Genomic DNA, 15,015 nt, shown 5'->3' on the forward strand with positions numbered 1-15,015 from the left:
AGTTTGCTGTCTACACGTACCATACTGTGCACTAATTACTCCCAAATAATATTGTTCCATGTATTTATTTACAGGTAGCAAATTAGCTTGCGATAAGTGAGGTTTGCTGCGAAGTAAGCATGTGCTTGTGTAGACACGCATTCTTACGGTGCAGTAAACTACACCACTGCGCTCTTAAGCATCTCATGTAGATGTGTCCAGTAAGTGTCTGCATATGTAGATGATGACGCTTACTGCACAGTAATTTCATCTAATCTTGAGTACAGCATCTCTTGTAGATGCACCCAGAATGATGTAGGCTCCCAGTGCAGCAAGGGTTTGGGTTTGAAACATTTATTATTAATGCTTTTGTTAATTTTTCTTGTCTTCTGAACTTTCTGCTGTTGCCTAGAAGTGATAGTCTCAGATCACTATGAGAAATCTTTTTTCCTCAGTTTTTTTTTTTTTTTTTCCTGAGACTCCCAGAGCAAATTCTTGACCAAGGTTCAGGTTCAGGGCAGGGAAGCTGGTTTATTTAAAATAAATTACTTGAATCTTTTTCAGTTTTTGAACTGAAGCAGAAGGTTTTAAAACATTCAGAAGATTGAAATATGTGTCATTCTTAGTTGCTTCTCTTTATGCTCATGACCATTACTGGCTGATAATTGACTGTAGGTGCACTGATTGAAGTTGATCTCAGTAAGGCATTTGAACAGGAAGAGGTTGGTGGGTTAAGTAGGTAAGAGTTGACCAGATGTAAAATTGGCATAGGAGGAAGTTCAAAAATGGTTCTGTGGGGAGTGGGCATTTGGAATGCCTGGAATTCGTCCCTCTGGGGAATACAGGCTATAAAGAAACTGTGCTGAAGTGCTCTGTGGTGCTTTCTGCACTATTACAGCTGGGATATTAGAGCCTATACTAACAAAGTGACAGTTGGATTCAGTTCCCAGTGGATCCACTAGCTCAGTGGATGTCCTGACTAGGACTGCAGTCCATGTGGCAGTGGGGTGGTTAGTTTGCCACTTTTCAGTTAGTTTATTGGCATGAAGGATTCCTTCTCTCTGTCAGCCTCTCTGGTTGCTTTATGTCTGAGGGATTGGGAGTTCTGATATTGAGATCCAGCCTTTAGCCTTCATCTATCCTAGTTACATTTGTATTAGTATAAATAGATTAACTTGGAAATTCTTATAGAATTGCTATATTGGAAATGCCCAGAAGAGTAACCGGTACAGCCATAATCCCTCACTGGGCACATCTACATATGCATTAATGCGTTTTTCCTAATGTACTTTAAACTTAGTACCTGCAATATGAGGTACTAAATAAATGAGCATTAGGCTGCACTAATGTGCAGTAGCACAAGTGCATACTTTTTAGGTGATGCTTAATGTGCAGTAGAATAGGCTCCTACTATGACCAGGACTAGATATTTCACAGGAAGTTGCAAAACCCTTAATACATCTAACTACACCATATTATGTTGTGGTATATGGGGAGAATTTGTTCCTGATCTCCATATGCTCTGAACTACAAAGTGACATCTTGTAAATGAAAGTGTTATTCTTTTCATATGAACATTTTGGCCATTCTTACCATCTTAGATTGAAAAAGCCTGTTAAGCTCGTTATCTATAGAACTGGCCAGGAAATGCAAAAATTTTCAAGATTTCAACATTTTTCTCATTTTTCCTCAGAAGAATTTTATTTATTTTATTTTGGGGGGGAAGGGATGAGAAAAGGAAAAAAACTTCATCCCCACATAGTCAATAGCCTAGTGATAAGGGCAGTCACTTAAACATGTCTCTCTCATTTCCCACTTGAGTGTCCTATAAGAAATTTCAGTTTGGATGGAGCAACATTTTCTGACAAACAACCATTTAGTCAGAAAATTCTTGATCAGCTGTAGTCAGTGAGCCCATTTCCCTGGAAGTGCAGTTGTTCTTTGTAGCCCTGTATTGGCTCTGATGGAAGTTACCGACTACAGTAAACTGCAGTGTTTGTTCATGGTAAGTACGTACAATAGCACTTTCATATTTTTCTCTGTTCATTTTTTTTGTGCTGCATGTTAACAGATATCTTTGAGCTGTTTACGTAAGCTCCAATTAATTCAGAGCCCATCAGTGTGTATGACTAATCTGAATTCCTCTTTCCAATATACATTCCTTTGGACTAACCTATGATGAATTTCATCTGCTCTCATGTTCTCTAAATAACAAGTTAGCTTAGTTTTTGATGGAATTTTTCACAATCTCTTTTAAGTCCATTGGCTACTTTGAATATTTTTATGCAAGTTCTGCACCTTGCTTTAAATGACCTGGAAAAGCAGGTGAACAAAGATATCGATTGCCACTAGTCACAGTAATGATCTGGGGAACTTTGCTATTAACTTCCAGGGAGAACTGTCTATTTATTCCCTCTCTTTGGCTCTTATCTCTTAACCAGTTTTTAATCCATGACAGTACTTTATCTTTTACCACATGGTTACTAATTTTTCTTAATAGCCCCTTGTGAAAGACTTTATCATCAAAAGCTATTTTAACGTCCAAATAAATTATGTCCGCTGATCCCTATCTACCCATTAATTCTTTTTAAAGAACTCAAACAGATTACAGAGAAATAGTGGCAGAAACTGTATCCATTTGTCCATATCATAATTTTTTAGCTAAATTCTTAATAAAGTAGCACTAGTTCCATATAGTTTTTCTCAGCTATATTTTCTGGTACTGAAATGTGATGATTTGTAATATAATTTCTCAAATAGATTCATCAATAGTTTTGAAAGAACTGTATTTTCATACTTTTATTAGCTTTTAGTAAGACTACTGCTCTCTCCCTGAAACGAACCAAAAATAAGAGCACAGATGCAGAGACAAAGATTCATAGCTTAGAAAAATAGGTCAATGTGACAAAAGTCAGTATTAGAAATCAACATATACAAAATTCAGCCTGGCTGAAAGAGGTTCATTGTGTGAGCCACATAGTGTATTTATATACAGCCAACACTATAATGGGGCTATGTAGACACCAGATGCTCTTTGATGATAATAATAAGAAAAAACTTCAGTCTCTTTAGCAAGTCACAACTCCTGTGCACTTGAATGCAATTTACAAGTAAATTCCCCTCCTCCAGCTCCTTTAGAGAGGAATCCTCACTAAAGTGATGGGGTACCTAGGAACAAGCACAAACAAGCAGCTAGATCAGGGTCAGCCCCTCAAGGGGTCTGTGGATAGATTTCAGGGGGTCCGTGAACTTGGATGGGAAAAAAATTACATCTTTATATTCACTAACTTCTAACTGAAATTTAGCATTTCCTTCAATTATGAATGTAGGCAACAAACCACAGTAGTATTAGCAGTACCTGTGACCTTGTCACCAATAGAAATCGCAGATATTTTCATATCACATTACAGTTGTTGCAGATATCTCAAAATATCGATCTCTTGGAGCATTTGCCCAAGGGTCACTTTTAGGTTAACTTTGTTAAAGGCCTCTAAAGATAAAATTCAAAACCCAAAACATTCAGCACATTTGCTTCAAGGCCTCTAAAGATAAAATTCAGAATCAAGACATTCACCATGTAGGCAAAAACAAGCAAAGGCCTAGATAAGAAGATGAACCTTGTCTTTTTTCTAAACTATTCCATTCAATATGAGAGTGGTGAGTGCTGACCAGGGGGCAGCGACCAGCCACAGACCTCGCCAACAATGCTGGCGGTGCCTTTTTGTAGGGTGTGCAGTGCTATGCTCAGGGGGTGCATGTCCACCTGCGTGCACCCCCTACACTTTGCCCGTGGTAAGTAGAGTGTGTGTGTGTGTGTGTGTGTGTGTGTGTGTGTGTGTGTGTGTATTTGGCCATAATGGGAGACGGGGGGAGTAGGTAGCAGGGAGAAGAGGGGGGCATGTGCCCCCACCGCCAGCCCAGCATTCAATATGACACCTCCCTCTCTTGCCTAGTGTGTCCTGTCCAAACTCATTTCCACTCATTTGCCTGGAATTACACTGGCGTTTCCTTTTCTGTGACCATATGTCCACTACCTGGATGAAAAGGACCATCCTCTTCTCCATGCTATGCCTTCCCTTTCATCCTAAATGTCCATCCTCCATATGTCCTTCAAGTCCTTAGTATAATCCTTGAGTTCATTGGCTCCATTCCCCAAATTTCAGTTGCATATTTTGCATCCAGTACCACTGGTTTAACTTGCTAGACCCCAACTCCATGCAGCGCCAATCACTAGGGAGATGATGATCCAATTGCCCGTGAATCCTGTTGCTCGTTAGCCAGAGCAAGGAGGGAGCAAACACGAGCACACATTGCTCGCAACAGCTTTATTCGGAATGGAGACAGCTTCAGGCAAGCTCCCTCACAGACACGCAGCCCATGAAACCAGGGGAGCAGCCCTAAACAATAAGTTTTTTCCACATTTATACACTTTGGTTTAAGTTTATTAACATTCACCCCAACTTTGTTCCCCTCTTGTTCCACCCATTTCTCCTCCCATCTCAAGCTCCACCTCTGTTTACTGTTTGCTTCATTAGCATGGAATTGCTTATGCATTTTGCTTATTTATATGGCTTCTTGCTGTGAGCGCGTGTCTAAGACTTTGACTCCTCTTCTTCAGTCAGTGGGTGGACTCTGGAGGTTTCTTAACTAATCATCATTCACCCTTCTGCATATGTTTGTCTGGGTTATGTGTTATCTTCCACATTCCAATCTGTTTTTTTTTCTGTCTCATGTTGTACCATCTTCCACATTCCTAAAATATCACCTCATTCACAGCACACAGACTCGCACAGATTCACTTGCTGCTTTTTCCTCGAAAAATGTTTAACACAGTTAAGATGGTTACTTAGCATAAGCAAATGGCTGGCTTAGCTATCATTCTGTCTTGTGGTTAGCAGCTCTGCTAGGCCACAGGTTAAAGCCTTGTATTCAGCTGTAAATCCAGTGCTCCCTAAGATCCAAATATTGTCACCCTAACACATCGCTCTTTACCCACTACTCAAACAGGATATCAAGGTCCCACACCTGACTTAATCTGCCGCATCTAGCGAGGACAGGTGGAGCTCTGGGTGTGTGATGATGAGGACTGTGGGGAAATCCCGAGGTCGGAGAACCTGCTGCCAGGTGAGTTGTGGCGGTCCCTCCACCCAACTCCCCTCTCCCAAATGCTCCATGCCCAGGGTGAAAGGGAGCCTGGAAACTGCAGACCTGCCCTGTGCTGCCATTTCAGGGTGCTGACCTCAAATAGCTTATGCTGTCTTGTGTGCAGACAGGTGTTGTTCCATTCCCTGAAATTCAAACTGTGGAAACTGTTACCAACAGAAATTTTTTTGCCAAAGACCCCTGATGTTTGACAAGGCCCCTTGCTGATTTAATATCAAGTAATCTTTAATAGTAATTATTACAAGTTTCGTCCCTCTAATATGACCCGACAAGTGGCTCCCTTAGACATTACAGCAGCAACCTTTGGTGATGCTAGCCTCGTGTCCTCTGCTGAGCGTGGGAGATGCTTGTTTTTGGCTTTGCTGCTGTTCAAGTAAAAATTGCACAACTGCCCCCCAACTCCCCAGGGTAACAGCATGCACACAACACCCTGTTCCTTTGTCCATTATTTCAATAACTTTCTCCTGCCAAATTGCCTAATCTCCACTTCCTTACCAACCACACAGTTTTTTTTACCAGCAATAATTATGGGTAAGTTTTTTAAATCTCTTCCAGTACTCAAATGATGGTTTTCTTTGATATTTAAGATGGCTGTTTAGATCGGACAATCATCCCACAATCAGCTTTTGGGGTCCAGACATGTTCTTGGGAATTCTGCTCCTTCTATATAATGGGCAACGCTTTCCTTGTTGTTTCAAATGGATTTCCTGTGCCGTTGGAGCACTACCAGTGCCCCTCTGCCGTGCAAGATGCTGGAGAAATGCTAGAAGTCAAAAGAAAACCAACAAAAGGCTGAGAACACAAACAAACGGTCAAATCGCCCATCTTGATCTTTGGCATGACTAATATTTTTGAGGCCCTGGAGGCCATACTCCAGAGATGTACCATTTTCTGTAGCCACTTTGCAGATATTCCAGAACCCATCCAGACGTTTTGCTTACATTTCATTGTCTAGCATAGTTAACATCACAACCGCTTACAACACTAATGGTGCACAAACACAGATGAGCAAGCAAGACAATTACTATACATAACATAATGAAGCTCAAATCTTCTTTCTACTAAGTGAATTTCTTGGAAAACACACAAAGACAAAAAAGGGAAGGGCTTAACCCCCTTTAGGTAAGTTCATGTCATGGGATCACTTTTGACACTGTGGCTGGCTTGAGCCCTGGCCCTGCTGGAGCTCCTTCACAGATTCCCCTGTGCAGCTTGAGAGGCTTTTTCCTAGCAATCTTTTCTGTTTCAAGTGACAGCTGCTGCAAGGTGTACCCTGCCACTCCTCTTCCCCACTTGGCTTTCACCAGGGGTTTTTCTGCTGGGGTAGGCTCCCCCTATCCTTTTCCCAGCAAAGTGTAACCCACAAGGCAGTGGGAACCAAGGTTTTCAGGCGCTCTGCACTCCCCTTTCTTGGGTGGCAACACTGGCATTTTGTAGAGACTGCCCTGCCACAAGTAGCTCCACCACACTAACCAGGCCCAGGAGGGTGTAGTTTTCAGGACTTAGCCAGGGCTAATCTTTAGGCTCTTCTGCCCCAGTTATCTTCACCCCTCATGGGCACAGTCTCTCACTTCTGGTCTTTTTGCCCCCCCAGCCATTCTTGTTGGACAAGAGAGAGGCTGGGGCTGTTCCTGGTGTCTCCTGGTTTGAGTGACCTGGAGCACAGGATGTGTGTAATCCTGGTCTCAGGCTGCATGAAGTGGGTCAGTGGAGTTAGTGGGATTCAGAAAATGTCATGTTGTGATGGGAAGGGAATACCACACTGTTTGCACCAGAATCTCCCCTGTGCCATTTCCTCTCTGGGGCCCCGAGCATCACAAAGCCTGAGGCTCAGCCCAGAATCCGTGTGCGGGTTCGTGCCGAGGCTTTTGTCCCAGTGCAGATTCCTGTGATGTGGAGGCTGCCTGGGATTCATTAGCAGAGGAAAGGTCCATAGGCTCATTCCCTGCATCAGACATTGCTCCAGAAACAGGTAGGAAGCAGACCACTGCTCTCAATCCTCCACTTCCAGAACATTTCTTGGAGGAATAAATGCATGAAACATGATGGCTTTTGGTACCAATCAGTGTAAGGCAGTGCTCACCACACACTCCTGCCTGCTGACAAGCCCCAGAAATGCACCCCGCGGCTGTTCACCCTTGTACCCAGATGCTGCTTTCTTGACTGCCAGAGATCTCAGGCAAGTATTGCAGATGGGTCTCACCAAAGCACTGGGGCTTCTGGAGCGTGTCAGCCCAGTCAGGTGGAGGGCTCAGCATCATCTCCCCCTGGACCCACCAGTGCTGTGGGATACAGCAGCCCTTTGAGAGCCTCAGTTTTCCTTCTAGCAGATCATTCTGGTCTCCTCCTCAGTCTATTAAAACATGAAGCTATTCAGGTACAGTCCAAATGCACATGTCCCACATGTTTCTTGGAGCAGGGCCTGAAGTGATGAGGCTGAGAGCTGGGCCAGAAACCTTGAGAGTCTGACTCTTAACTCCACTGAGTACGGAAGATGAGACTGGCACAGGGACCTGGCACTTGGGGTTTTGGCAGGAAGACCTTGTTTTCTTGAGGAAACACAGGTGCCAAGGTCCACTCATGCTCTGAGGCCAATCTCAGCAGAAGGAATAGCAGTGCTTGCCCCTTGGCAGCAGGGCAGGGACTAATTTGGTGTTTCTTTCTTCCATGCAGGACATGCCAGGTTGGTGAGCAGAACTGAGGAGCAAGCTCCTGAGGAAAGGCCTGGAAAGCAGGAGCCACCATGGGCTTCCCTGGGGAGTGTGGGTGAGGTGGCTTCCCTGAGCCCAGCGAAGGACCAGTGGCACAAGGCTCAGGGGATGCCCCAAAAGCAGGAGAATGTAGTAGTGAATGGGGTCCCATCTCTAGTTGGGCACTGGAGCGAAGAAGGGAAAGAAGCCAGAAAAAGCCCAAGGTGCAGGGAAGAATTTGTGGTGCTGAAACACCTGAAGAGGCAGAAAGCAAGGGTCCATTGGAGAGAGACACTGCATGCAAACCAGGGCAGTGGGGAGGGCCTCAGAGGGAAGCAGGAGCTCACTGCCGAGCCCAGGGGGAGAGCCCGCCCCTGCCCTCAGTGCAGGAAAAGCTTTAACTCCCCCTCACTCCTGGCTCTGCACAAGATAAGGCACACTGGGGAGAAGCCCCGTGTATGTGCCAAGTGTGGGAAGAGCTTCACCTGCCTCTCGACCCTGGCTGCTCACCGCCAGATCCATTCTGGACAGCTCCCCCATTGCTTCACCAAAAGCTGTGCAGAGGAAGAAGCATCCAAAACCCAAGATGTGCAGAGGAAGAAGCATCAGTACTGCTGCGTCACATGTGGTAAGACCTTCACCCATTCTTTTCCCTCGTTCAGCACCAGTCCATGCACTCGGTGCAGCGGTGCATCTTCCTCCCCGAGTTCAGGAAGAACATCAGCTGGCAAGGCCTGTCGCACCACCAGTGTGTGCAGAGCAGGCAGCAGCCACACTGCTGCACAAAGTGTGGCAAGAGCTTCAGGCAGCCCTCTAGCCTGGCCAGGCACAGCTGCATGCACACAGGGGAGAAGCCACATCATTGCTCTGTGTGTGGGAAGAGCTTCACCCAGTCCTCCTCCCTGGCCAACCACCAGTGCATTCACACGGGAGAAAAGCCATATCAGTGCTCTGTGTGTGGGAAGAGCTTCAGTCATTCTTCCGAGTTGGCCTGGCACCAGCGCATCCATACAGGAGAGAAGCCACATCAGTGCTCTAAGTGTGGGAAGAGCTTCACTCGCTCCTCCAGCCTGGCCCAGCCCCAGCCCCAGCGCATCCACACAGGGGAGAAGCCGTATCAGTGCTCTGTGCGTGGAAAGAGCTTCACCCAGTCCTCCCACCTTGCCCAGCACCAGCGAATCCACACAGGAGAGAAGCCACATCAGTGCTCTGAGCATGGGAAGAGCTTCACTCGCTCCTCCCTCCTGGCCCAGCACCAGCACGTCCACACAGAGGAGAAGCCATATCAGTGCTCTGAGTGTGGGAAGAGTTTCAGCATCCTCTTCAGCCTGGCTCGGCACCAGCGCATCCACAAAGGGGGGAAGCCACGGCATTGCTCTTAGTATAGGAAGACCTTCACCTACTCCTCCAGCCTGTGTTGACCAGTGCACCTACACAGGGGGGCATATAAATACATGCACACCCTGTGCCGAAAGGGATGCATGTGTGCATGCATGCACCCCCTGTGCAGGAAGGCACACACGTGCACACCCCTATGCAGGAGGATGGGCACACCCCCTTGTGCAGGAGGGCACGCCCACACACATGCACACCCCGTGCAGCAGAGTGGACAGGCGCACACCCACCCCCTCCCCCACAGGTAGCCCCTGGGTGGGTGCGACTAGACAGGGGGGCTGAGAGAGGGGAAGGGAAGCTGAGGGAGGGAGCAGGGGTTGGGCACCAGGCTGCCACCTCCTCCACCTGTTCCTGCTTCCCCCAGTGCAAGCCCCACTGGCCCAGCACCGCCCCCTGCTGCTGGGGAAACTGAGGCTGGGGAAACTGAGGCGGGAGGGGAGGAGGAGGAGGACTCTGTGCTCACGTGGAGGGTGTGCAAGGGGCAGGGTAGTCCAGGCCTGGAGAAGAGGTGTGTGCTCTACATGTGCAAGGACCAAGGGAGTCCAGGCCTGGGGGAGAGAAGCTGGTGGATGTGGAGCAGACACACTGGAGGAACAAGCACGGGGGCCCTGTGGTGGGAGGGGTCCGTGCCCTGCCCCTGGGGCTCTGGCAGGTTGGTGTGAAGCATGCAGCTCCCCTGCTCCCACACGAGCCCCCAGACCCCTCTCTGCTCTGCGGCTTGGCCTGGCTGCCCCCTGCCCTCGTGGTCTGTCCACAGCTGACCTGGGGCACCCCCAGCCCCACGCCCCTCATGCCCACCCCCACGGCCGGGGGGCCTCTCCCCTGCTGCCCTGGGCAGGCAGTGCCCAGCAGCCGGGCAAGGGCCTCCTGGACCTGGGCACCACGTGGCAGCTCCCCAGCATGGTCCTGGGCTCAGTCCTGCCCCCAGCCCTGCAGCCGGCCCCAGCCCCAGCGCCCCTTAGCACCAGCAGCTTTGGGCCCTCGTGCTGCTGCCCGGTGCCATGGTCCCCTCTGACATGTGGGTGCTGCCTGGACATGGAGCCTGTCCTTGGCCCAGGACGTGGCTCCGGTCCAGGCTACATCCAAGGCCATGTGGAAACGAGTGGCTTCTGGGACTGGATCCGTGGGGCAGGAGCGGGAGCCATGTCCTGGCCTGCGGGGCTGGACCCCCTTGTTTGCACTTGCTAGGGCTCTGAGCTCCCTGCTGCTCCCACCCGCGTGAGGCCGGGCCCAAGCAGGGCCCCAAGTGTGTGGGAAAGCACATGTGTGACTTGGGTGGGAGCAGATGTGGGGAAGCAGGCCTCTGCTCCCTGTGTGTACTGCTTTGCTGCAGCTGAAGCCGGGTGCCTGGGGACCCTGGAAGGTGCTGAGGCTCAGGCAGGGCCATCCCAGGACTGGCTCTGAGGCTTATCAGCTTCCCCTTCCTTCCCCCATGGTTTCAAGTCATCACTGCCAAAATCCTGCACAGCTTCTGGTTGATTTTTACCAAGCCAGGCAAGCAAACACCTCCCATCCTGGGAAAAGAAAAGAAGAGAAAAAAGAAAAAAAAAGAGAAACACTTGGCTGCCAGGGATAAACCGAGCAACTCCTCTCTTGAACAATCCTCACAAGAAGGAGCTGGAGGGGCACTCTGCATTTCAATACGAATTAAGGAAGAGGCAATTGCCTTCTGCACCAACCTAACCTGTCCTGTGTAGATAAACCAGAGTACAGCGCAGGTTCATCCTAGAAAACTGATCCACTTTGTATCTGCAGATCCAGAGTCTTTACCTGCACCCACCAGCCTGGCACCTCGCAGCCCACCCCCCGGCTCCCCATACACGATTGCGGGTCTCCACGACTCCATCTGCCTCAGCACATTTATTCTGGGAGGAACCTGACAGGCTTCAGGGTCCAAAAGGAGGCGGAGGGGATTGGGGGAAGAGAAGAAAACCGACATTTGGCCATCCACAGAAATGGGCTGCGGAAAAAGGAGGTGCTGTCCTGCAAACAACTCAGGAACTATGAGCAGTCAGGTGAACAGTCAATAAGTGCGTGGGGAATTACAGGCATCGTTCCCCCGATCCACATCCAGGAAAGCAGGCAGGGGTCTGCTCTCCAGCCCAGCCCAGCCCAGGCCAGGGGAGCACTGGATGCAATGACCCTTCAGTGCAGCTGGGTTTTATGGTGCCATCCTGTGCTGGCTGTCAAGTCCAGGCAGGCAGGCCTACCAGAAGGGGCCTTAGCACCGGACCCCCCCAGTCTCTTACCTTCATGTGGCTGAGGATGGGCCGGAGGAGCCCCCGAGCACAGGATGCTCCGTCTCCATCCCAGCCTCCATCTCCCAGCTCCCTCATACCAGGGGATGCAGGAACTGCTGCAAGCTCACACCCACGCCCGAGAAGAGTCACCCGCAGCCGCCACCTCTCCCGAAAATCTCAGCGGCTCTAAAAGAATCAAATAAAGTACAAAGAAAAAGGCAAGCTCCCGGCAGCCAAGACAGCGACCGCGTCCCTTAGCTCCGCACGCGCCTGTCACCACCCCCCCAGCGGTGCTAGTCAGGCTGCTCCCCCAGCAGCTCCCAGGAGCCCCCCAAACGCCCTGAGAGCTAAACCCGAGCCGCTCCTCCCCCCGGCACCATGCACCCCGGGCCACAAGGGCTGCGCCCAGGGCAGGCCCGGACCTGCCGCTCAAGCGGCAGAGGAAGAAAAGCGCAGCGCTGAGCGCGGCCCAGAGCGGAGCGACCCCTGCAGCGGGACCCAGAGCCCGAGGCCGCCGCGGACCCAGAGCTGCTGCCCCGTCGCTCCCGCCCCGCCGCGCGCACGCGCAGGACAGCGGCGACCTGCCTGGGGCGCGCGCGCAGCTCTGCCTCGGCCGCCTCGTCCTGCCCAGCGCGGCCCGGCCCGGGGCGTCCGGCTCTCACCAGCCTGGCCCGGGGGATGCGGACACCCGCGCCGGGGGCGTTTGCCGGGGCTTGCGGCCCCCCCTCCCGCCGCAGTGCCCGGGCCCCTCCGCCGGCCGCGCGGCCCAGGCTGCCTCAGGGCGGGGCGGGGTCGCGGCGCCGAGTAACGACGCGGGCGGGCGCGCGTGTGCGCGCGTGTATTTGGGCATAGCAGGAGACGGGGGAGTAGGTAGCAGGGAGAAGAGCGGGGCATGTGCCCCCACCGCCAGCCCAGCAGGGTCCCCCCAGCCTCCCCTGCCAGCACCAGGAGGGGAAGGGCCCCTCCCCCATACCCCTGTACCCCAGGTCCCAGTACACATTAACCCGCGGGGGGGGGGGTGCGGATCTGGACCCTGAGCCTGTCATTCGTGATGGGCAGTTTGCTAGTACTATCTCTACATGTGCAAGTTAAACATTTTAGGAAAAACTCTGTTTCATGCCGGCGAGGGAAAGCGCACGCGTGTTCATGTTTGCTTGGAAGTTTCAGTAGGAAATATCCCGTCTGCCTCTTGGAGCTGCAAGTCTTCACTGCACATGAGATGGAAATCTACCCCATGGAGGCAGTTTTGCCAGACATTTCACAGTGTCTGTGGCTTTAAAACAATGCAGATATACACAATGGCAAATTTCAGCCCTAAAAAGAGCTATACATTATGATTAGGAGTATTGGGTCCAGTTTTGGGCCCCCTACTTCAAGAAGGGTGCTGCTAGAGTCAAGAGGGTCCAGAGAGGGTCACTCGTGGTTAGGGGCCTGCAGGAAAGGCCCTACAAGGAGAGACTGGGGGACCTGGACCTCTTCGGCCTCTGCAAGAGAAGGCTGAGAGGGGATCTTGCGGCCACCTACAAATTCATTATGGGGAAACAGCAAGGGATCGGAGATGCTCTGTTCCCCAGGGCACCTCCTGGGGTAACAAGGAACAATGGTTGCAAGCTGACAGCAGATTTGGGCTGGATAATAGAAAAACCTTCTTCACAGTAAGGGTGGCCCAAATTTGGACTGGGATCCCAAGGGAGGTGGTGCTCTGTCCCACCTTGGGGGTCTTTAAGAGAAGGCTGGATAGGCACCTGGCTCGGGGCATCTGGCCCAGCGCTCTTTCGTTGAAGTCCCTGCCCACCCTCGCATCTGTGAATCTATGAATTAGTGCTTAAAGTAGACCATTTTATCAGCCTTCAGACCTAGGAGACGTCACATTTCCTCATGAGAGCACACTACCAATATCCAAGGTCTTTAGCACATGGGCACTGCTTTATAGTTATTTTTTTAAATGTTTGTATGAACTGATCTCCCCAAGCTCACAAAATGACTTTTTATTCATCTACATCCCCCCGCTTTTCCAAACAAAGCCATGGAGCCTGTGTAACAAATGTATCCTGCGTTTCACTCATGTGACAAAAGGGATTTTATCTAATCTTCTGCCGCTGCTTCTGTCCCTGTAGTAGCACACCAAGAGTTCATCAAATCGCCAAATCTGGGGCTGGAAGAGACGTCGGGACTATGTAGTCACCCCCTGCTCAAGGCAGGATCCCCCCCCACAAACCCATCCAGCCAAGCATCGACCCTGCTCCTATGCATTGGCAAGCATGGAGAGTGCACAAATCTGGGTAGCCCGTTTCTGTGCTCAAAAAAAGCTAAAAAAAATCACCCTCGTATAGTGCGAAAGGTCTTAGGTCGAACCTAAATATACCGTGCTGCAATGCTTGATTTAGTCTGAGTCTGTTGCTGTGGCGGAAGAAAAGAGGATGTCTCCATGCTCTCCATGGCCCCCTCTCAGGGATTTGAAGATGTCGAGCTCTCGAGGACTAATCTCAGAACAGATTCGTTCAACCAAGATACGTCCGTCTTCCAGTCCGGTCATCTAAAAGGAAAGAGAGAGCGCCGTTATCGTTAAGGAGCCAGGCAGGAAAGGTAAACTCAGGATGGCAGAGAAGGAGCATTGCCTCAAGGCGCAGTAAGCACGTGATTTCCATGAAACAGCCACTTTAGCCACAGCTCTGGTGAAAGGGGTGTTTGAGCAAAGGCAGAAGAAGGAGGTCGAGGACACGGATCTGGTTAAACAGTTTCAAGGGGAAAGGGCTTTAAGGGAAACAGCGGGAAGTTGCCCATGAAAGCAGTGAAATGCTGAGAGACTGGGAGGATCCCCACTGTCCCAGGGCCGACGGTGGCAAGTAATCCAGTGTATTTCCCCCAGCTCAGAGCCGGGGAGCCAGCGGGAGCCCCCCTGGCCTACAGAAACAGAGGTTACAGTCGCGGCAGGGAACACGTGTGGGATAGCCCTGGGCTGCACATTCTCTGTGCACAGACACGAAGCGCTGTTAGTTAGGAGCTGTTGTTTGAGTGCCTTTCCTCGTCTGCTGTCACCGTGTCCTGGAGGGAAACCCTTGCAGGGTCCAGTCCTGGTTGCAGTCCCTCCTTGCGAGGACCATCAGGTCCTGTGCAAGCCAAGCCCTGGTCTCGGGTCAGGTGGCTGATGCCGCGGTGCGGCCGGACATGGCCGAGACATGCATGTGGGGAGACGCGGAGAACGTGACACGTGTCACAATGGCCCCTTCTAGAACCAGCGCGTCGCCGCACGGCTCTGGGAGACGCTCACGGCAGTTGAACTGCTCCTGAGCCAGCACTGTTCGGAGTGAGCAACAGCTGTCCTTGCTGGCACCCTGACCGCAAGGGTAAGTGTGGGCAAGCGGGGGGGTGTTTGCACCCACACCCACCTGGTGTGGGTGACTTGCAGCTGGGGGTATTGTCACTTTTATGCTTTCATTTCTTTCCTAAACATGACTTCAGTCCCCTTCAGTAGCAAGCCAAGCACTGAAGACTAGGTGTGCCTGCCTGACATGGGGGGAGGCGGGGGGAGTGCTTGGAGCGCTGAT

The 15,015-nt window shown here is 50.8% G+C and overlaps 1 protein-coding gene and 1 long non-coding RNA gene across 2 annotated transcripts; one reads left to right on the forward strand and one right to left on the reverse strand.

Annotated features, from left to right (window-relative positions):
- Positions 1–2,681: 2,681 nt before the first annotated feature.
- On the reverse strand, positions 2,682–12,292 carry LOC149875321 (uncharacterized). Its single transcript, XR_016439644.1, has 3 exons — positions 12,053–12,292; positions 11,477–11,653; positions 2,682–5,905 (listed from the first exon to the last, which is right to left on the reverse strand). It is a non-coding gene; the product is annotated as an uncharacterized LOC149875321 (long non-coding RNA).
- Positions 5,899–10,741, forward strand: LOC149875322 (uncharacterized). Its single transcript, XM_090030580.1, has one exon. It carries the CDS (start codon positions 8,504–8,506, stop codon positions 9,212–9,214), a length of 711 nt encoding a protein of 236 aa, XP_089886706.1. The 5' UTR covers positions 5,899–8,503; the 3' UTR covers positions 9,215–10,741.
- Positions 12,293–15,015: the final 2,723 nt, after the last annotated feature.

The sequence above is a fragment of the Crocodylus siamensis genome, chromosome 1, assembly GCF_052110815.1.
Source record: "Crocodylus siamensis isolate JL-2025a chromosome 1, ASM5211081v1, whole genome shotgun sequence".
Taxonomy (NCBI): Eukaryota; Metazoa; Chordata; order Crocodylia; family Crocodylidae; genus Crocodylus; species Crocodylus siamensis.